A 23,908-nucleotide genomic window follows, 5' to 3' on the forward strand; every position below is an offset into this window, starting at 1 on the left:
GCTCTTAACCACTGAGCCATCTCTCCAGCCCCAACAGTGTTTCTTAATATGAAATAAAAGTTGGTCAATTTTTTGTCAACTTGACACAAGCTAGAGTCATCTGAGAAGAGGGGACCTCAACTGAGAAATGCCTCCAGCGGATTGGCTCATCGGCAAGTCTGGGCGTTGTTTTTTTTTTTTTTTTTAATTATGTTTCTTTTTATTCTGTTATCTGTTCAATTTTGTGGGTGTTTTATAGCAAAAAAAAAAATTACCTATCTGTTGAACTTCCCTTTTCCTTGTTTTAAAGTTAAGATTCACTCATGCAAAAACTTTCTTTTTTTGATTAATGATTGGTGTGGGAGGGCCCAGTGCACTGGGGGTGGTGCCTTCACTGGGCAGGTGGGTCTGGGTTGTACTAAAATGCAAGCAGGTAAGGAGCACCCCCCCACACACTCTTACCTCTGCTCCTGTTTGGGTGACTGAGATGAGGAAGTGAGAGCCAAATCACCCTTTTCCTTCTCAGGTTACTTTTGGTGACGTTATTTTGGTCACAGCAATAGGAAGGAAGGAAACTAAGGCAGAGGGGCTGAGACTAGCTCTGGGCTACTTGGCAGGACTGTCAACATTTACTTCTGTCCAACCAATTGGGTTTTAGCACACTCTTGTAAATGTAAATAGTGCTGCTTAAAATTAATTTTGGCTTTTTAGATTTGGTGAGTTATTACTTTCATCTGTTCTAATAGATAATGAAATTGGTTCTTTACCAATATTTTTCTATTTTGATCTATTCTCATGAATCAGCTTTTCACATACTGTTCATCTGAGTGTCCTCTAAGATGGGGAGTCTTACAGACCTGTAAGAACGCATGCTTGCCTTCAGCATTTCCCCAATTCGGGCCTTACATTAGGCAGTAGGAGAATTCAAGGTACAAACATCTAAACCACTCAGCCTGTCTTAAAATCAGAACAAGTCTGGGGGATTCTGGGGGTTTTCTGAGTGAGAGAGCATGGGCCTGTCATGCACACGGCCCTGGGTTCGATCCTCAGCACCACCAAAATAAATAGAAAGGAATGAGTGACAGTCCGGGAACTCAGCCAGATCGCTGAGAGGAATTCAGGTCTTGCCCAGGGAGTTATCACTGAGAATTGAAGGGCAAACATGTGAATGTCTCAATCAAGTGGTGAAGGGTAAAAGAGAAGCAGGAGAGAGATAGCTATTCTGAGTAAAGAGATATGAACAATGAATGAGGTGACTGAGGGAAACACTTTCACTTATAGCTGCCGGAAAGTTCCAGAAGTAAAAACTCAAGCCAAAACATTCCCTGGAGTGTAGCAAGTCCTGATATGCCCATTGACCACAGTCACTGACCCTAAGGGCTGTGTCTCTGGGCCCACCAATGAGATCCTTTGTCCTGCTGTTAGACACTAAGGACAGCTACTGTTGACTGCCCACATACACACATACGCTACAGCAGGCACATTAATGCTTGTCTACATGACTATTGCCATCCCACTGGAGTAAGAATTATGAGGGACTGGACCAACTTGAAGCTCACCTCATAAGAGGAGGAGTCCATGCACGTGGATGAGACTCTCCCGCACCTTCTCATTACTTCCTGATTAGCCAATGATGCTAGCAGAGACTGCTAGCCAAGTCAACTAATTGGCCCAAAGAGGCAACAGCTCAAATCTTGTTAAATTCTGTGCCCATCAGCTTTTGCTTGCAAACTCAACTTGGACTTGGGTGGGCTCTAAGGTGTGGCTAACTTTACAGAGTACAGTTGAGAACAATGTCATGGGCAGGTGAACGGACACCCAAAGCTAAGCAGAGTTTTCCCAGAACTCCTTGTTTTAAGTCTTCCTAAGGTCTCATTTCCTGAAATTTTGATTCAATAGAAAAAAGCTTGAACCTAGGAGCACACATTTTAACCAATATTCCCAGATGCGTCTGGAAGTTAAAAGGACTGACTGATCCACTCAACCCCAGATAACATCAGAACTATCATCTTCTTCTACAGCATTAGCCGAGCCAGTCCGTAAGCCTGCTTGTATAATGTGTTATATGAGTCCTACCACTTGAATTGTAATTTAAAATCTCCAAAAGTTCCCGAGTAAAATTTCTCCTCAATTGCATAGAACATGTAGAATGACTTGTTTTTCGGTGGAAAACATCGTATAGCCTGGTCACTTAATACAACTTCTAAAGACAGAAACTCACAAAGGGAATTTGGCTTTGCCATCTGTATCTGGAGTCCCCAGAGAAGGAAAGCCTTGACCATTTGATTTGCTTTTTCTTATCTGCACAGAATCCAAACAAAGGCTAATTTGGATGCAGAAGTGCTCAGCATAGGCTCTTGGGAGACATCTTAAGGCAAGTTTCCTTAACCCTTCCATATTATATGCACATGATTTCATATCTACAAAACCTAGGTACCACGATTGAGAGAAAACATGACATTTGCTTACTGAGACTTATTTAACTCACTTAATATGATTATTTCCAGTTTCACTCTTTTTTCTGCAAACAACACAACTTCATTCTTTTCTAAGGCTAAAATAATCATAATGTTTGATAAACTGTATTTGAACAGTGCATTGTGCACTTTAAAAGTCATAGCATGGGATCTGCTCTAAGTTTAAAACTAATAGGTATGTCTTTGTGTAGACAGTGGGCTTATCAAATTATAGTCTTGTATATATATATATATATATATATATATATATATATATATATATACACGCTGCGCAAAAAAAGAAAATTATGGTGAAAATAGGCAAGTAAGTTAAGCAAGTTGTCTTAGGAAGGGTTTCCATTGCTATGATGAAACACCATGACCAGAAGCAACTTTGGGATGAAAGAGCTTCTTTCACTTACGTTTCCATCTCCGAGGGAAGTCAGGGTCCAAACTCAAACAGAGCAGGAACCTGGAAGCAGGAGCTGATGCAGAGGCCACACAGGGGTGCTGCTTATTGGCTTGCTTCCCCTGGCTTGCTCAGCCTGCTTTCTTACAGAGCCTAGAACCACCAGCTCAGGGATAGTAGCACCCATCATGAGCTGGGCTCTCCTGCATCACTAAGAAAGTGGCCTATAGGCTTGCCTACAACCCAATCTTACAAAGGCATTTTCTCAAATGAGGTTCTGCCTCTCAGACAGCTCCAACTTATGCCAAGTTTACATTAGCAAGTACACAAGTGCACTATTACCTTCAATATTCAGTTTAATTTTTTATTATTGTTTTATTGACTGTCTTCGTTATTATACACAATAAACTTGAATTGGCATATATATCTTTTCCATAAATATTGCAGTGCTTATGGTGCAGAATGTCTTTTGCACTAAAATCTTTGGTAGAAGGAAATACTCATCTTAGTTACTTGCATCTCATAAAATAATATTTAAGAATTCACCTGTGAGCATACTTTTGTGTTCTTCCCATGCAATTATTCCTTTATGGAAAGTTGGTATAAATGCTCATGTTCATGCCTGTATAGCATGCATTGGAAAATATGCCAAGTCTACATTTCAAATAATATCTAAAGTCATTTTAGAAGTTTACTATCACAAAGAAAAAAGTGTATATATTATGTGTGTATTTATGTATGAATGTATACCACATTTCCTTAATTTTCCTTAATCCATTCTTCATTCTTCTATTCTTAGACACCTAGGTTGGTTCCATACCTTAGCTATTGCAATGTTATTGCAATAAATATTGACATGAAGGAGTCTCTGTGATGTGCTGACTTGGAGCCCTCTGGGTAAATACTCAGGAATACTGTAGCTGAGTCATGTGGTCATTTTATTTTTATTTTATGAGGAACTGAACTCTGTACTTTATTCTAGGGAGATTGGAGGGGTGTGTTTATACATTATATACTTAAGTGAAAGTGCCCTTATGTAACAGTATCATGTACAGTGAATATACACAATGAAAATTAAAAACAAGTAAATAATTTTTAAAGGGCTAAAGATAAAAGAAATCTTTCCGATGGAGGAATAACCATTTTTGTTAAAATATTGAGCGATCTATCTAATAGAATCTAACTGTAACCTAACAGACATAAGCTTAAGTATCAACCTCAACCTTTTCTACTTCTTTGACCTTGCGAATATCCTTGAACCCTGGAGTCTCCATTCCCTAATCTTGAATATGCACAATAGCAGTAATTAGCTAGTAATTGGCCATTGCATAGATAAAGTACATGCAGTAGCTATTGCATAGTTAGTTGCTCTTGGGGTTGGCTACCGCCTTGGTCATTGATACATGGAAAGGGAGGGAGAGATAACTGCCACACAGGCAGACTGATGCCAGGCAAACTGCTGCTCATGAAAAGAAAAAGAGCTGTAAGACAGGCAATTTTGAAAGGAAATAATGCTGTGGAATAATCAATCCTTCTGTACATTGTGAATATTACTCTCATGGATTAGTAAAGAATCTGACTGGCCTATAGCAAGTCAGGATAAAGTTAGGCGGGACAACCAAACTGAGGACACTGGGATGAAGAAGGGTGCTGTGGGACAATTGTCTTGTACCCTGCAAGGATTTGTCACTTGTATTGATTTAATAAAACACTGATTGGCCAGTAGCCAAACAGGAACAGGAAGTATAGGCAGGGTGACTAGGCAGGAAGGAGAGGTGGGGCAACCAGAATAGGAGAATTGTGGGAAGAGGAAAGGCTAAGTCTGTAGTTATCACCCAGACTCAGAGAAAGCAAAATGAGAATGCCTCACTGACAAAGGTATCAAGCCACGTGGCTAACACAGACAAAAATTATGAACTAACATAAGATATAAGAGTTAATAAGAAGCCTGAGCTAATAATAAGCCAACCAGTTTATAATTAATGTAGGCCTCTGTGTGTTTCTTTGGGACTGAATGGCTGTAGGACTAGGTGCAACAGAAACCTCTGTCAACAGAAGGGTGGAGTGAGAGAGCAGACACAAAGAGAACAAAACGGGCATGCAGTACTGAGAAAAGTTACCAAACCACATGACAAAGCATAGATAAGAAATATGGTTAATCTAAGTGTAAGAGTTAGCTAGTAACAAGGCTGAGCTATTGGCTGAGCATTTGTAATTAATATTAGGTTTCTAAGCAATTATTTGAGAGGAGCTGTGGGAAAGAAATGACTGCCTATATATGGTGTTCCAAAGTGGTGCAACTACATCCACATAAAACCTGAGAGAGCTTGGGAAAGGATTCTAAACACACAAAAATGGAGTCAAGCACAGCTTGTAACCACCTTTTCTCGGGTGGGCTGTTTACTGGTGGTGAGCAGTGGCACATTTCCTTTAAGAGACTGCTTCCTGACTTAGTACCAGCAGCTGGGTGGCTCTTTTGAGAGGTCCTGTTGCCAGACACTTGATTGGGATCTATGAGCAATGGATAACACCATGCTCGGTGACAGTGTAGACTCAGAAACTTCCTGGAGTTGGGTTGCTAGACCTGGTGATAAAGTTTCCTCTGCCATGAGAAAGAGGCTCTCAGGGAACTGAGGGGGAGGAGCCAGCACCAGTATACCATGATCTATCTTACATAGTAGTTTAAATTTTGCCTATGCAGACAGAACAGGATTACAGATACACAATAAAGACAGTCAGATGGGACAAAAAACCTCTAAACAGGCTACAGTGTGTTTAAAAAATATGTGTAGTCTTGAGAAAGAAAAGAAAAAGCGTAGGTAGAGAAAGTCCTTAAAAACAGAGTAATAAAAAAATCTAACAAGCCGCATAAAGATGGGAAATTCACTGAGAATCTAGATTGAGTATGTTATTGTATTATCTTTCAATTTCTTGGCTACAAAGACATACTGGATTGTAAAAACTGATAGATTCAACCAACTTATATATTTTAAAAATATCTTGACTTCAAAATTTAAGTCAGAAAATGTATTACTTTGGGGGAGAGGTTATGCTTTTATTTCCACAGGTAATGAGAGGCTAAGGACTCATTTTAGATTAATATGCATCAACTTTGATCAAGGAAGACCCCCTGAAATATCTGACTACAAGCATAAAGAAATAAATCTAAAAGAACTATAAAACACAGATATGTATTTTACCTGCTTAAACATAATACAAAAAAAATCATCTTTGGCTGATTTGTGTACAATGTTCAGTGTATACTTGTATTAATGCAGATATGTGTTACCTTTAAATTTTATGTATTTTCAGAACAGGGGACCAGACACCAATAAAAATGGTGGCCCAGATGATCCAACATCCAGGACAGCTTTAAGGATGCTGGCTGAGATAATCCAACCTCATAGAATACTACAGCCAAGGCTTAACCATTATACTAAATTTTCCCAGCACCCTCAAACAACAGAAAGCGGTCTAGAGAACTATGCTCACATCCTAAAAAGATCGTTATGCTTATTTATCCTCATTTAAGGGGTTATTTATTGTCATTAAGAGGTTTACATGTTATTATTGGTAATGGTAAGAAAAAAAGCTAAGCAAAGAAAATTACATTCTGGGATCTCATTCTAAAAAGAAAAAGGGGAAATAAAAATGATAGGATAAAAGGGTAGATTATTGATTGAATCTTCTTTAACCCAAAGAACAATCATTAATCTTAAATATTTTACATTGGTATGGATTTTGGTTTACTGATACAAATTTAAAGTTAATTTTGTAATTATATATATATATATATATGTATATATATATGTTTTTGCTCTTGTTTAAGGTANAAAGCTGTTTATAAATGTTTGTTTTCATTTAAAGGGGGGTGATTATAAATGGTTAATGATCACAGTCAATTTCTTTTAAAAATGTAAGGGGGATATGATGTGGAGATGAATACTTTGCATTGGTATGGATCTTGTTCTATTGATACAAATTTAAGGTCAATTTTGTTATATGTATGTTTTTACTCTTGTTTAAGGTATTATGTTTATACAGTTAATTTAAAAATGTAATGTAAAATTAAGTCCAGGCAGTGTGGCACATGCCATTAATCTCAGCACTCAGGACCCAGAGGCAGGTGAATCTCTGCGAGTTTGAGACCAATCTGGTCTATAAGAACTAGTTCCAGGACAGGCTCCAAAGCTACAGAGAAACTCTGTCTTGAAAAAAAGCCACAAAAATGGGATGTAGACTTAAGAAATACAGATTAATCTATAATAATAAAACTTATAGTCATGTTAGGTATATTTTCAACGTCATACACAGATACATATTCAGACAGACAGTCTTCAAACATTTCAAAGACCTACAGAATATGTCATTTAATATTTTTAATAGCCTAAGGCTATTTATGACAGTGAGACACATATGCTCCTGGCAGCACCATTCCATTTCAACAAAGATGATGTTTGTTTTCTTTGTGGCATAAGTTTGTTTTCTTTATGGCAAAAACTACCCATATGAGCAAAGAAATTGTCCTTGGCTCGATTGCTGGTAGATACTGTCTAAATTGGACCAGTAGGACACAAAAAAGATGACTGCTGAACTTTGCCAAATCAAGATAGGACAGTCTTTCAGAATTCTCTGCCACACAGGAAAGTCTGTAAGATATACTAGGCCTGTAGGCCAGAGTTGGATGCCCTAAGATTGCATAGAGGAACTTAGGGTGATTGTCTAGACAGCCTGAGGTCCTGACATTAGGTAACATTACACCCTTCTGAAATCTTTGATGGAGTTGAAGACTAGACAGTTATAGTTTTTTTTAGTTATGATAAAAGCTAAATTAGATATAAAACTTTAGACTCAAAAAGGTGAGATAGATAGTAGTATTTTCTCTAAGTTTGCAAAAATGAAAATAGATTGGATAGTGTAACTGTAATTCTTACTTAATAACTGTTTTGTTGTATATAATTTTATTATGTTAAAGTTAAAACCTTCCCTTTTAATTAGACAAAAAGGGGGAAATGCTGTGGAATAATCCTCTGTACACTGTGTGAATATATGTCACTATGGTTGGCTTAATAAACAAGCTGGCTGGCCAGTAGCTGAACAGAATGGAGTTAGGTGGGAAAGCCAAGGTGAGAATGATGGGATGAGGAAGGGCAGGGTCAGAGGAGACAGCAGCCACTTAGGAAGCAGGATATGTAGAAAAAGAGGCAACAAGCCATGAGCCATATGTTAAAGCATAGATAAGAAAAATGGGTTATTTTAAATGTAAGAGTTGGCTAATAACAAGCCTGTGCTGTCAGCCAAGCAGTTATAATTTATATTTAGTCCCTGAGTCAGTTATTTGGGAAGTGGCTGTTGGTTATTTATTAGGGAGCAGGAGGTAGGGACAGGATACATGGAAAGGGAGGGAGAAATAACTGGCATACAGGCAGACTGATGCCAGGCAAAATGCTGCTGAGGGAGGGAGGGAGGGAGGGAGGGAGGGAGAGAGAGAGAGAGAGAGAGAGAGAGAGAGAGAGAGAGAGAGAGAGAGAAACGCTGTAAGACAGGCAGTTAAGAAAGGAAATGTGGGTGCCTAGCCCTGGGTTCAACAGCATGAGACATTATCAAGACTTCATTTGTTCCAAATAAACTTCACAAAGCCTATTTGATTCTTTTTTTCAAGACCCAGGGATAACATGATGGCAGGACCAAAAGCATGATGCAGACATCAAGAAAGACCTGAGAACATTTCTAAATCTCAGCTGTTAATCCTGGCTCGGGTTGTTTATGTGTATTGACTGCCAGGAAACACATTATGAAAAGGTCTTAAACAAATGCAATGTGTAGTGAGCCTCTCCAAACACCTGTGTACACAGCACTGGTCCATGCCTGGGTAGGGAGGCTTCTTCTTTTGTTGGTACAGAGTGTGTTGAAACCTGATGTTGGAAGAACGGAGTTCTGCATGCCTTCCAGCAGCCCTCATTCTGATAGGGTGCTTTATGCCACTAGGTACACGGTAGATCTTTGTGGGCCACACCCTTCACATTGCCGGAGCTTTAGAAGGCAGACATGGAGGAGCAGGGTGACCCAGAGCCTGCTGGGCTTTCTTACAGACAAGGCCAGGCTTACCAGACACAGCGAGTCCTCTTTGGAAAATTTCATACACCGTCGTGGCATCAGAGAAGTAATTAAGGATTAGGTGATTGTTCTTCTGGAACGCACCTCTCCGTGCTCCTCCCTAGGACACAGGACCAAGTTTAGGCAAATTCTGGGCTCCTCTCTGTTCTCCCTGAAACTTTACAGCAGATATCCTGATTGCTGACTTCTGAAGCCACAGGGATATTTCCTTCTTCAGTCAACTTCTAAAAATTAAATTTGATCACTGAAACACGTATGCCCCCTCACCCTCTCTGGCCCTTCCCACTCCCACCTCTCCCCCTTCTCCCAACAATCCCCCCTCCCACTTTCATAGGGGCTGGGATTCTGTATCGTGGTAAGGTTGAGGTGAAAGGTTTTATTGTAGATGAGAGAGAGAGAGAGGGAGAGAGAGAGAGAGAGAGAGAGAGAGAGAGAGAGAGAGAGAGAGAGAGAGAGAGAAAAGAGTCCAGAGCGGAGAGAGAAAGTAGATGAACATGGCGGGCAGACTGGAGCTGGCCATGAGAGGAGAGGCTTTAGAGAGAGGAGAGAGACAGAGGGAATATATCAGGAAAGCTGAATTATGAGGAACATGGGGGAAGGGAAGCCTGTGAGATGGAGGAAGCATAGGGAAAGAAGGACTGAGAGCCCAGCATGCACTTTGGACAGTGAGGGATCCTGGAGGCCAGCTTGGGCTTTGGTATGCTAATAGCATCACAGATAACCATCTGTCCCTTCTGCCAGTGCTAAGGAAAAGTCAGGCCTTTGGCAGAAGGGAACTGGTTTCACAAGTCTCCTATCGTCCAAGATGGACTTTTGGAGTCTGGGAAATTGGAGTTTCCTTTGGACCTGACAGAGTCCACTTGAGTATGAATGAAGAACAATCCCGTGGGTTGTAGGGAACTTGCCAGTGGCTACATCACTGAATATTCCAAATTCAATACAATAGCTGCTTCCAACAATGATAGTTCTCCAAAGGGAAGCCTGGCACAGCCCCCATGAGCCCTTCCTTCCAAGCTCAGACAATGAAAAAAATTAATGTTTTATTTATTAATTGCATGCATGTGTATATATGTTGGCATGTGTACCATAGCACACTGTGGAGTTCAGAAGGCAACTTGGAGCAGGTTCTCACTTTCTACCTGATGTGAGCCCTGCTAGGTCTCAAACCTGGGACGAATGGGTAAAGTACCTGTTTAACAAATCAAAGCAGACCTGGCCACAGGTACTCCCAACATCCCTCGGTGTTACATGGTATGGTTGGCATAACCTGGCCCCTACCCTAACTTCTCCAGCCAAGAAGCTGGGCTGTCCTTCCCTATACAATCCAGGCATTTTTGGTTACTGAGCCTTTTTTGTCTACCCTTTACCCCTGCTCCCCCGCCTTCCCCAACCCCTCAGCTCTCCTCTCTCTTCTCCCCTTCCCTCCCCTCCCCTTCCCTCCCCTCTCCTCTCCTCTCTCTCCTCTCCTCTCTCCCTGTCCTCATGTGGCTAGCTAGGGTCATGTTCACCCTGGACTCTTCCAGATGTCCCCGCCTCTGGCTATGCCCTCCCTTTTGTCTACAACAAATCTTCTCCACCATACCTAGGAGAAGCAGACATGTCCTCCTCTTTTTTTTTTTTTTTTTTTTTTTTTTTTTTTTTTTTTTTTTTTTTTTTTTTCATTCATCTGGCGCCGAAACCCAGGACTGGCATATATGAGTTCCCTACTGAGGACTTCGGCCTCCCCAAATTCTAGGGTTTGTCTTCTCAGCTTCTTCTCCCTTCCACATGCTCCAATAATTCTTCCCCTTGTTTATGCCATGCCTGTTGGTGTCTCTCCAGCTCCTAGACCCTGCACCAGGGCCCAGCCACCTGTCTCACATACTTCTCTCAGCTCTGGCCTGGTACACTCTTCCGGGTCTCTCCACTGCCATTCTTACAGCTCTGCTTTCAGCTCCCTCCTTCCTTTTCTTTCTTTTTCCTTCTCTTTTCCTCTTTTTTTTTCCAATTCAGGCCCCAGGGGATTGAACTCAGAGAGTAAGCACCTCTACCAACTAAGCATCTCAGCAGCCCCTCAGTCAATGTCCTAAACCTCAAAGTTGCAGTATGGTCATATATCTTACATGTGTGTGGGCCTATACATGTGAGTACATGTATTTGTGTAGGCCTTTGCATGTGTACATGTGAGTACATGTATTTGTGTGTGTGCATGTGTACACTTGAGCACAAGGATACATGTACTTTGTTGGAATAATGTCTAGGTGTGCGTTCCATGGCACATGTATGGGGCATCCTTTCACTGGATGAGCTCAGACCACCAGCCTGCTGAACAAGCATCTCTGTCCACTGAGCATTTCACTAGCAAAAGCAGGTGTCTTAGAGTTGGCAGACAACTGTCTGAATCTGGCCTGCCTTTGTTTTTATGAATAAAGTTTTATTGAACACAGTCCAGCTGCTCATTATTTACATGTTGCTGTTGCCTTCAGTTTATCACAGCATGAAGTGGTTGTAACAGACACATACGGCTCATAAAACCTACACAATTTGTGCCTTCTCCTTGCAGAGGTGCCCTTGCTGTAGGGGAATCAAAGGGTGAAAGCAAACACTACAAAGAAGAGAGGGAGGAACCTAAAGGAGCGAGGCTGACTTCCCTGGGCACAAAGAGGTGCTTCACTGAAGGGCATTCAGAAGATAGAAGTGTCAAATCCATTAGAAATGGGGCAGGGGAAGGAAAACTGTGAAAAGGGCAGGAGGGCCACCTGGCCATGGAGAAGGATTCTCTTTAGTCTGAAGGGGAATAGGATGAAAATGGACGAAGGGAGAAAAGCTAGGGAAGACATCCTGGGAACTTTCTCTCAGAGGGCAGGAGGGAGCTGAGCATCCGTGTGTAAAACAGAGGAATGAACCTGTTCAACTTGCACCAGTGTTGGTGAGGATTAATGGAAACTCAGAACTCAAGAAAACAACTTCTTTCCCGTTCCCAAACCCTGGGTGTTTCCATGCAGCTGGTTCTAACAAAGTGTCTCTCCAAACAGTTAGACAGTAATTATTTTAGGCTTCAAAGGATATATATAAACTGCCCTTTATGAATAATTGATCCATCTAAAGATTTGAGTACTATCCTCAGCTTCCCATCTGCGAAGAAAGGGAGTAGTTTGAACCGTGATCTAGACCACTGTCACCTTAAGTAGTTTGAACCGTGATCTAGACCACTGTCACCTTAAGTAGTTTGAACTGTGATCTAGACCACTCTCACCTTAAGTAGTTTGAACCGTGATCTAGACCACTCTCACCTTAAGTAGTTTGAACTGTGATCTAGACCACTCTCACCTTAAGTAGTTTGAACTGTGATCTAGACCACTCTCACCTTAAGTAGTTTGAACTGTGATCTAGACCACTGTCACCTTAAGTAGTTTGAACTGTGATCTAGACCACTCTCACCTTAAGTAGTTTGAACCGTGATCTAGACCACTGTCACCTTAAGTAGTTTGAACTGTGATCTAGACCACTGTCACCTTAAGTAGTTTGAACTGTGATCTAGACCACTCTCACCTTAAGTAGTTTGAACTGTGATCTAGACCACTCTCACCTTAAGTAGTTTGAACTGTGATCTAGACCACTCTCACCTTAAGTAGTTTGAACTGTGATCTAGACCACTCTCACCTTAAGTAGTTTGAACTGTGATCTAGACCACTGTCACCTTAAGTAGTTTGAACCGTGATCTAGACCACTGTCACCTTAAGTAGTTTGAACCGTGATCTAGACCACTGTCACCTTAAGTAGTTTGAACCGTGATCTAGACCACTGTCACCTTAAGTAGTTTGAACCGTGATCTAGACCACTGTCACCTTAAGTAGTTTGAACCCTGATCTAGACCACTGTCACCTTAAGGCTCTAGTACTCTTTAAAATTTTGTTTCAAGGGAATTTGCTAGAAGAAGAAATTTACATTTGAAGAGTGGAGGTTCACTTTCTCATAGTCTTCCCGCTCATGTGCTATGCCCACGTTTTGAACTGCAGTTTGAGTTCAGTCAAGCTGACAAGTTGAAGATGGTGGGAACATTACCTCAATCCCCACAGACTGGTTGTCCAGGTCAATGAGAGGTAAGACTGGCTGAGGCCTGTTGATCAGCCACAGGAAGATGGCCGTTCCAAACGTCAGGAGGCAGATCAGGGCCGGAGTTGGAAGTGGGGAAAACAAGAAGTTAAAAATAAAAAGCATCTTTGTGAACAGCAACAGGAAATTCAGACCTTAAAAAAAGAGAAAGAAAGAAAAAGTTAAAGGAAGTGGGGCGTATTTTTCTTTACTCAGTAGTTCTGTTTACAGAAGTGCACACATGTACACACAGGCTCTCTCTCTCTCTCTCTCTCTCTCTCTCTCTCTCTCTCACACACACACACACACACACACACACACACACACACACACACTCAGACTCTCCAAATAGCGCTAGGCCTCTCTAGGATTTCTTGCACTGTTTACCTTAGCAATGTCGAAAATAATGGAAGCGTTCTCCACCCTGGCCACTTGACCGTCCTCACACAAGGCAAAAAGGATCAAAGAAGAAAAGTTAATCATTTCCCAACTGTGAGAACCAACTGCCTCTTTATTTGTGGCCCAAAGAGCCTAGAAGGCCGCCTTGGCACCCAGTATATGCTGCTAGCAGGGTAGTGTGCCAGACAGCCTTCCCTGCTCAGGCAGCGTCCAGCTCTTCCGTCTGCACTTCCCTTGGCATACACTAAACAGAAGGAACCTCTGCAGAGGTGACGTCACAGGTCTCACAAGTCAATCACTGTGCACGAAAGACATTTCCTGCTGGCCAGATAGGCTCTGCCTGCTACTTTCTGTTTTGAAGCACCAAGAGGGTCACCAAAATTAACAGCAGTACAACCTCCTGTGTCCAGTATCCCACCCCACACCCAACTTAGAAGCGCCGAGGAAGCATTTTTCCCCTGAGATAAACATTTGAAGTACAGAAAAAGGCTGTCCAGAATGTACTCAACATACGATGGACGGATAAGAATTTGGAACCAGGAAAGGTTCTTAAAGGGACTGGAGCAACCCCAGGTTTCCTCTTTCCCAGCTTTTCCTATCATTTCCAGCCGCACTCTGCTGCCAGCTACTAGAAAGCCCCATAAGGGAGCCATCCTTAGGCCTGTCCCCTCATAACTTTCAGACGTGGTTAGGCTAATAGTAGCCAATACTGACTGTGCCTAGTGATGAGCCAAGGTGGACACCAATGCCACGAAGCACCGTTTCACAAACGACAACAGAGAAGCTTCTAAGGGTGCAGCGGCTTTTGCAAATCCACCCCTCCCCCTGGTTTTCACTGTGCCTTCTCTAGGAAAAGCTAGACGCATATACCTTGTTTTCTTATCATTTCTAGGCTCAGGACTCAAGATCAAATATCTGGGGCCTTACAGATCACAGCAAAGGAAGTCGCAGATCTGCATCCTTCCAACTTGACGGCAATGCATGACTGCAGCATTTCAGAGTTCAGGCCACACTGATCCTACTCGAAATCAAAGGGGCAACACAAGCCCAGTAAGTTTTATCAGATCATGGTCTTAGCTATTTTGAGTTAGAGTTTTTAAGGCAGTTGCCATTATTTGACATCTGGAACCTTCTTCAACGAAGGCGACTCTTCATTCTAGTCCATGAAAAGTCATAAACCGTGGGGTAGGGGCAAGAACAAATGCAAGAGAGAATTCTGGGTCACTGTTCTCATGGGTCGGTCCATTGTCTGACTGTGGAGTGGTTTCTTTCCATTTTCTGGAGGAAAACCAACGCCCAGAGGCCGAGCAACAGTCCTCAAGCTCCATGTTCTCTACATCGAAGTTGGGGTAGAAAATAAAATCAAAGAGAAACAGGAGCCAGAGATCGGCTAGCCGAGTTGTGAAACAATAAGGAACTATTGTGATTCCCTGGCAGGGTTCTGACAGCTGGGGCTTAGACATGCAGCTCTGTCGGGGCTTGTACAGCCACGTGCCACTGCAGGAGTCAAAGTGTGTCAGAGCAGCCAGGTAGGGCACCATTTTTAGGACAGCCATTCCAACACAGGATGAAAGGGAGGTGGCCCCGGGAAAACTGTGGCTTAGGCAGCATGTAGCAGAGCCAATAAGAAATCTACTTAGTGCTTGCCCCCACCTGCCCCCCAGTCTTCTCGTGGGGCTCGGGCATTGCTGTTATCCGAGCTGGATCTTATCACTTGGGCTTTCTCCCTCTGCCCCAAGTCCTACCTGACCTCCTTCAACTGTGGGGACAGCCTTGTGACTCTGAGAATGTTGCCATCTCTTCTCTTAAGCTGACCTTAAATGGGAGACTTACAAACACTGTCTTCAAAGTATGGTCTAAAGTTTCTGTCCAGTGGTGGTGGGGTGGGGTAAGGGTGGAAAGGGGGAGGGAGGGCCAAGGGCCGGTAGGTAAACCACTGGGAGAAAGGAGACTGGGAATCCCTGGCTTGTCTCAAGAGGGGCAGATGCTGTCAATCACAGCTAATTGTTACCACATAGTCACATGGGCCCAGAGTCACTAGGTTGTTAAATTTTTCCTCCTTAGATAACCCACAAGACTAAGATATCATAAAACCTCAGTTTTAATGAGTGGGGAGCTTTAAAAGAGATCGATAAGAACACGTCCCCTCTTAAATGTTGCCCTGACCCCACAGAGGGCAAAATCCAAAGCTGAAAATAGAGTGGTGTTAACCTCGGCGGCAGCATTGACCCAGGAAGCTTGTGAGGAGCAGCAGGAGTGTTTCACAACATCCCAGACGTGAACCCAGTCGGCGTGGGGAAATGAGTGGCTTACAGCACAGGAGGCGAGGGCCCTGACAAATGCCAGTGCTGGGTACGGGGAGAGCCATACTGATGCCCCCGGGTCGAAAATGAGCTGTCCGGTTGGGGTGTCCTCGTGTACAATGTGTCTCTCTCTCTCTCTCTCTCTCTCTCTCTCTCTCTCTCTCTCCCTCCCTCCCTCCCTCCAACCCCCCCCCCCCCCCCCCCCCCCCCCCCCCCCCCCCCCCCCCCCCCCCCCCCCCCCCCCCCCCCCCCCCCCCCCCCCCCCCCCCCCCCCCCCCCCCCCCCCTCCCCCTCCCTCTCTCTCTCTCTCTCTCTCTCTCTCTCTCTCTCTCTCTCGACAGCCTGGAACTGAAACTCCAGGCGCAGCAGGACACACACCTTTTTTCCTCTTCTGTTAACATGTTCACACTTCTCCCGAATTTCTTCCCACAGAGGCGTGGCAGTAAAGCAAAGAGCAAATGCCACCACACCAGTGCTTGCAGGGGATTCCTGAGGTGACTGGACCCCAAATGCAGTTTGTTTCACACAGGACCCAGGACAAGGGGTGGGGGTGGCTTTCCCCTGGTTCATTTGAGCACGCCTGGGAGCGTTTGTAGTCAGGAGCTAGAATGGTAACCACGGCATCCTCATCCACTGAGGTTTATTCATTAAGTTTCACTGTGTTTGAATGAAGTTCTTAAGTCCTGAGGGTGAGCCCTTCTCCACACTGTCACTCTAGCTTCTGGGTTGACTCTATAGGCTAATCCCCCCCCCATAGTCTCTTTCTTGTAATATATTTTATTTTTGTGCAGGGGCCTGGGTTAGAGTCCTAGCAGCACAAAATCATTTTTAAAATTAAAGAAATCATAGACTGTATTTGGGGGTCTGGAGAGATGGCTCAGTGGTTAAGAAAGCTGTTCTTGTGGATACCCAGAGTTTGTTTCTTAGCGCCTATAGTGTGGCAAGGGCTCGCAGCTCCCTGTAACTCCAGCCTCAAGGATCTGATGCCCTCTTCTGGCCTCCACAGATGCCTGCACACACATGGCATTCACTCCCAGATAAACACACACATACACATACATAAGGCCATCATAATGATCTGAATTTTTTTTTTTTTTTGGTTTTTTCGAGACAGGGTTTCTCTGTGGCTTTGGAGCCTGTCCTGGAACTAGCTCTTGTAGACCAGGCTGGTCTCGAACTTACAGAGATCCGCCTGCCTCTGCCTCCCGAGTGCTGGGATTAAAGGCGTGCGCCACTGTCGCCCGGCTAATAATCTGAATTTTTAAAAGAGTGTCTTTGTTCTACCTCTACACTGTCCAGAATTTTACTTCACATCCGTTAGCCTATGCACTCGCTCCTCTCACTGCCTGCTGCTCCCCAGTTCTGATGATAGGACTGTGCACTGCTCCTCTCACTGCCTGCTGCTCCCCAGTTCTGATGATAACTGTGCACGGCTCCTCTCACTGCCTGCTGCTCCCCCAGTTCTGATGATAGGACTGTGCCCTGCTCATGGCTCTGGAGTCACCTCAGCCACCCCCTCCTTGCCCTGTTTAACGCTGCTTCTCCTCTCGGGCACAGGCCACCCTTCCTTCCAGTGCTGGTCACCATGTGAAACAGGCCCGGCCCTGTTACCCACCATCCTTCCGAGATAACCTCCTTCTTCAAGCAGGGGCTTGGTTTCATTCCTGCTGTGCCTCCTGTGTCTACACCGTGCTCAGCTTCTAGTAAACTCTAAGCTGAATAACTAGCTAGTCTTCCAGTTAAGGATAATCTGTTCTAAATCATTTCGGTTAACCCACTTTCTCAGATCTTAGACCACAGGGAAAAATCAGTCACCATGGCATACAGCTGAGATAATACAAGTATTTAGGAAACCAGGACAAGGGGGATATAAGTTCCAGACATGCCTGGACTATGTAGTGAGACACTTGTCTTGTTTTTACAGCAGCTGGGCTGGAGGGACAGCTGGGTTGCTACAGTACTTGCTCATATACAGTACTCATATACAGACATGAGGTCCTGAGTCAAATCCCAGACCCTACATTAAAAAAATAAAGTAGGCATGACTGCATCCAAGTATCAAAGAGGCAAAAGGGAGAGATGGGTAGATCTCTGCAGTTCATGGGCAAGCCAGCCTATCCTAGTCGGTGAGTTTTAGGTCAGTGAAGGACTGGGTCTCAAAAATAGATAAAGCAAGGCAGGGCAGTGGTGGCACATGCCCTTAATCAAAAAAAAAAGATAGATAGGTAGATAGATAGATAGACAGATGATAGATAGATAGATAGATAGATAGATAGATAGATAGATAGATAGATCCCTAGAGAGACACACAGACAGATCCCTAGAGAGAGATAGAGAGATACATAGATAGATGATAGATAGATCCCTAGACAGACAGACAGACAGATAGATAGATAGACAGACAGACAGACAGACAGACAGACAGATAGATAGATAGATAGATGATAGATACCTAGAGAGATAGACAGAGAGATCACTTGAGGGACAGACAGACAGATCAAACCCAGTGGCTCAGGAGGACACTCTCCTATGAGAACCCAGTACTTGGTATTCCTTCATTTAAGTCTTTCCCTTAACCTCTAGTGCTGAAAATCTGCACTCCAACTATTCTTCCTGATGGAAAAAAGTGAAACAAAAAAAGAAACAAGGTAGATGGTGCTCGAGGAATGACACCCAAGGTTGTCTTCTGGCTTTCACACACGTGCACACACACACACACACACATACATACACACACACACACACACATGAGGTTGTCTTCTGGCTCACACACACACACACACACACACACACACTCCCAAGGTTGTCTTCTGGCTTTCATACATGCACACACACACACACCCCAGGTTGTCTTCTGGCTTTCACACATGTGCACGTACACACGCACACACACATGCATGCACGCACACACACACCCGAGGTTATCTTCCGGCTTACACACACACACACACACACACACACCCTCTCACATCAATATTTTGGTAAAATACTGAATTAGAGATGGAAGACGGTGGAAAGCGTGGGTCCATAACACACATCAAACCAGGCTCAGAGAACTGGACTGAAGAGATCGTGTTTTTCCCATCTGTAGGAAGTCTAGCCAACAATCACTATGTGACTTGGAGGAACTGTAGATGATAAGGCAGGATTTCTTTGTTTTCTATTCCTGGAGAACTAATTATTTCCCATGCAATAATGACATCTAAGTCAACATCTATAAATTAAAAAAAAAAATCTGCCTTCTAGAAAGTGGCCAGGCTCATTGAGACTTAATTGGTTTCTCTGTTTTCTTGCTGCATATATGGACTTCTGTGATATGTAAAAGCTCATTAAAATGGAGACCGGGTCTCCCGAGTCCTCACACCCATTAGTTAACAGATTATTCCATACTTTGGAGTGCTTGTTGTCTCCTAGGACTACGTCACACGTCACATGTCTAAATCCCAGGATTCCAGAGGTGTCATGAGGATGCCGAGTAGGAAAACTCTGGCCTGGGCTCCCCATTTCTAACTCAGCCTTAATGACCCCTCCTCAGTTATCAACCACAGCGCCTATATGGCCAGGAAAAGCAATAGCCAAAGGCCAAAGGGGCATTGCGAGCCAATAGGATCATTAGTATACCTGAAGAATGGGATAGCCTCTTCACTACTGTGCAATGAAGCTCAGTTAGATGTATGCTCTTTTTTCGGGCAAGGGAGGATGTTGTCTCAAGGAAAAACAAACAAACAAACGAAGAGACCCAGGTTGCACATGCCTGTAATCTCAGAGCTGGAGAAGCAGAGAGTGGAGGATCCTGGAGGGTTGACTGACCACAATCTAGCTGAATTAGTAAGGTCTAGTTTCAGTGAGAGACACTAGTTCAAAATCAGAAACAAGATGGAAAGATAAAAGACACTTGTTGGGCTCTACATGCACCCATGGGGATGCCCATACATGCACATACATGACCAGGTACATACACATACAACAGACACACAAAGTGTGGCATTAGTTTTCATTAAAGGACAAGAGAAAAGTTGATTAGGTATTCTCATGAAGCAGAATCAGGAAGAATATCTGAGTCCAGGAGCTGGAGACCAGCTCTGGCAATATAGTGACACACTATCTCAAACCAAACAAAAGTTGAGAGGAGATCGTAGCATCAGGAACAGGAGCTGTCTCTGCCTCTTTTACTGACTTTTGAGACCCTACTTCTCATCCTGGGTCACCTTGCCCAGCCTTATACATGGGGAGGTGCTTAGTCTTACTGCAACTTGATATGCATGTTTTATTGATACCTGCCCTTTCCTGGATGGAGACAGAAAAGGAGGGGGTTGGGGGTCCAGGAGAGGGACTGGGAGGGGAGGATGGGTGAGGGGAGACTGCAGCCAGAATGAAAAAAAAAGCTGAGAGGAAAGAACAAAAGAAAAAAAAAACCTTCTTAGGAAATAGAGGCAGTTAGTACTTTTTTACTTTTTCATTGTTGACACAATCCAGTAAGGCAGCGAGGAAAAACTCAGCACACAAGGAAGTCAAAGCTTCCCATACTTCATATAAATAACTAATTTAAATATCATGGAAAAGACACCATTGCAGGGAAAACGTAAATGTTGAGGGCTGGCGGGATGGCTCAAGGGTAATGGTGCTCACCACGAAAGCGGACAACTTGTGGGACACCCCTGCTAACCCCAGAATGGGAGGAGAGAGCTGGCTCCCAGAAACTATCGCCTGGCCTCCATGCACGCACGGTGGCATGCGTGAGTGCATGGAAGAACATGCCTGAAACAGTTGAGATTTGTCTCCTCGAATCTATGCTTCTGTCGCAACTCTAAAACCAACATTTTTCCCGGTAACCTGATACTATCTTGTAAAAACACCCAGAAAAATAAAAATCACAAGGAGAGCCAAAAAAGTTCTGAAAAATACTGGAACTGGACAAACATTATCACACTTGAATTTCACTAGTGAGCTATGAAAGTTTTCTAGTAGCTACGGAGTATACACATTTATTTAGTAAAATACGCATGAAATACACTCAGTAAGCATTATAAATATGTACCAACTAGCATAGTAAAGATCAAAATAGATTCTTTTTACTTACAATAAATACACTGGGATAACAGGGTAGCCACTTAGAGGGAAAGCATATAAAGCTGATTATTGATTTACTCCAGTAAAGTAAGTTGGAGATGGATCAACACCTTCAAATATAGCACAATGAAGCGTAAGGACATCTGGGAGAGAGTATTACAAAAAAAAAGTTTAGAATGTTAGTGGGAAAGACTCAAGACAGACATGTAAACTGAAATCCAGAAATAGAAACAATGACAAGCTCAATTACACAAAACTTTTAAAAGTGAGTGTCTCATTGGAAGGTACCATGAGGAAAGCATCAAATACCGTACATAGGCCAAGAGCCGATTCCCTGCACTAAACACTCAGAAGCCAGAGACAAAATCTAACCCAGTGAAACAAGGGCAGGAATATCAGTTGCATGTGTGTGGGGAAAATAGAGTCCTTAGATTGAGGACAAGACATTCAACTTCAGTTACCTTTTTTCAAAAAATACAAACTTAAAAGTGCCTGCCTATCTCCCCCATTCCCTGTTAAGTCAGCAGAGATGGAGTACAACATGCAATGTTAATTGTGGAGTATGAATTTGGTACAACCTCTTAAGAGCGGGAGTTGCCCTCTGCTACAGTTTAAATGTTTACCCTTTGCCCCAGTGATTCTACCATCAATTTATTCAGTAGAAAACCATCAGCTCAACAAAGGGCTTAGAGACATTGTAGGAAGTACAGCCTGAGGATTTGGACCAGAGTCAGCGCATGAGCTTAAATCCTCTCCATGACTTCTGTCTATAAAATGGCAACAGTATCTCCCTAGTCAGGCTGGTGCTGTGCTTTAAGGACTAAACAAACGTATGTGTAGATTGTTAGAGCTATGCCTGTCCAGTCTTCGCTATTACCGTCAACATCATTAAAGCTAGAGGAAAGTTTCAAATACAAAGGCCCTGAGAAGTCTACCTGTTTAGGTGGGTAACCTAGTGATAGCGCTTCTCTGCAATGGAAGTCTTCGTGAGCACACAGATTCCAAAGTCAGATTCCAAAATCTGAGAGCGGCTCCAGCATCTACCGCTAACTGAAGTGCATGTGATTCGGGGAACTGGGACGGACTGCTTAGGGACTGGTGCTTCTGAAGGCAGCGACACTCTTCACAGGAAAGACGGGGGGGGGGGGGGGGGGGGGGAATAATTAGTAGATTTTCCCAGAAAGTCTTAGCTTCCTAATCATTCAACCAAAGGCTTTTAAAGGATGCAAAAACAAATCAGGTAATCATTATGGATCCTGAGGTATAGCTATGAAGTCCCGTCTGCATAGATTGATATTTTTGTGGGGGGTGTTGAGAAAAAAAAGGTCTCATCATCTAGCCCAGGCTAGCCTTAAGCTCACAATTCTGCTTCAGCCTTCTTGAGAGCTAAGATTACAAGCTCAGTCCAGCCAGGTGTTGGTGGCACACACCTTTAACACCAGCACTCAGGAGGCAGAGGCAGGTGGATCTTTGTGAGTTCCAGGCCAGCCTGGTCTATAGAGCAAGTTCCAGGACAGTCAAAGCTGCTACAAGCCCTGTCTCACAAAAAAAAAAAAAAAAAAAAAAAAAAGACAAACAAACAAGAGCTGTGCTAAGTGGGATCGTTGTCCACTGGAGAATGTGACAAGCAATATGGCATGGGGGAACACTGAGGATGAAACAGCATAGGCAAAAGGGACTGGGTTCTACAAGAAGGGCTGAGTTTTGGTTAGGGAGGCTCTAACTGGGAAGGAAATGTTTGATGGTACATATTGCTTAATCTGAAATGCGTATTTTGTTTTATCTCCAAGCTAATATACACAGCTATTATCCTGCCTCTGACTCAGGCGGCTGGTGTAGAATGTCCCACCCCCAGTTCAGTACAGCATCTGTGAACACACCTGGGAACACCACCACCGCCTCCCAGCCTTGTTTCCCTCTGTGCTGGTCCCTCCTCACAAAACAGCATTCCACAGGGGCCTTTTCCAGGGCTTCCAGTGTGTAAAGATGTCTCGGCCCTGAGCAAGCCAGCCTGCACCGCAGGTCTGAGGGTGGAAATGTTTCCATTCAGCTCCCCAGCAGATAAGAATCCAGAACAAAGGTGGAGTCTGAGTCACAGTGCCAAAGGAGCCATGAATATGCAGCTTTCAACATCTTCCAGGGAGCTAAGGAAGGCTGAGAGATCCTGACGTGAGCCAGCAGGTAACTTCCCAGCCACTCAGCCGCACCTGGGCTCTCAGGCCATCGCCTCACATCAGCCACGTGACCGGGCAGACCGGCTCCTCCTGGATATTCTGAAACACACTCTTTCTCCTCTCTCTCCCTCTCTCTCTCTGTCTCGTCTCTCTCTCTCTCTCTCTCTCTCTCTCTCTCTCTCTCTCTCTCTCTCTCTCTCTCTCTCCCCCCTCCCTCTCTCTCTGGCACACGCATGCACAGTCACTGAGGAAGTCAGACAAATGGCATCTTGTGTTCTTCATAAAGATTAGTGAGCAGAGCAGGCTAACAATATCATAAGAGGGAACCCTATTAAAGACCCAGGAGGTGGATGGGGAGTGCTTTCCAAAGCATGGAAAGATTGACCGCTATTGTTTAAATGATTAAAGGTGGAGGTGGAGTAACAACAAGAACCAAGTAAGAAGCACCTCCCACCGCCCTCTCCCTCCTTAGCCTGATGATTCCCATAGCTGAAAGAGGTAAGGCACCTCCCATAAGCAAGCACACTGTAAATGAATCAGAGGAGTTGTCAGTAGAAGATCCATTGCACACACAGGCCTGGAACCCGGGAGAGCTGCGGGCATCTTCTTCTGGTTTGCTTCTCATTGAGGCTTCTGTGACTCAGTGAATGCCTCTGGGATATGCCATGAGCACCCCAAGGGAAGGCCGTCCTAGCCTTTAGATGCCAGTACACCCAGCACAGACCCCAAGGTAAAGCGGGAACCCACCGAGACTGTGCCACTTTCTTTTGCTCGTCACTGACACAGGCTTGGAGAGGGACAACCAGGGGGAGGGGATCTGTTGAAGGACACTCACTGCAGAATTCAGTCTCAGAAGAGCCACAATGTATGCCTGGACTGGAGTCTACTTGATCTTCCTTGGGAATACCATGGCTGGGACTTCACATC

The 23,908-nt window shown here is 43.9% G+C and overlaps 1 protein-coding gene across 3 annotated transcripts in view; it reads right to left on the reverse strand.

The window, feature by feature from the left end:
• Window positions 1-23,908, reverse strand: part of Acsl5 (acyl-CoA synthetase long chain family member 5) — a 51,236-nt gene that overhangs the window by 19,941 nt on the left and 7,387 nt on the right. For 2 of the 3 annotated variants that reach the window (XM_050147710.1, XM_050147719.1), the window contains exons 2-3: window positions 13,006-13,190; window positions 8,953-9,061 (exon numbers count right to left, since the gene is read on the reverse strand). In XM_050147710.1, the coding sequence (XP_050003667.1) occupies window positions 8,953-9,061; window positions 13,006-13,161 (265 nt within the window). In that variant the 5' untranslated portion in view covers window positions 13,162-13,190. Of the gene's footprint in view, window positions 1-8,952; window positions 9,062-13,005; window positions 13,191-13,422; window positions 13,575-23,908 lie in introns of those variants that run through there. The other variant, XM_050147727.1, reaches the window with a different exon arrangement.

Source organism: Alexandromys fortis, unplaced genomic scaffold (assembly GCF_014885135.2).
Source record: "Alexandromys fortis isolate MF-2015 unplaced genomic scaffold, M_Fortis_MF-2015_v1.1 scaffold_16, whole genome shotgun sequence".
Taxonomy (NCBI): domain Eukaryota; kingdom Metazoa; phylum Chordata; class Mammalia; order Rodentia; family Cricetidae; genus Alexandromys; species Alexandromys fortis.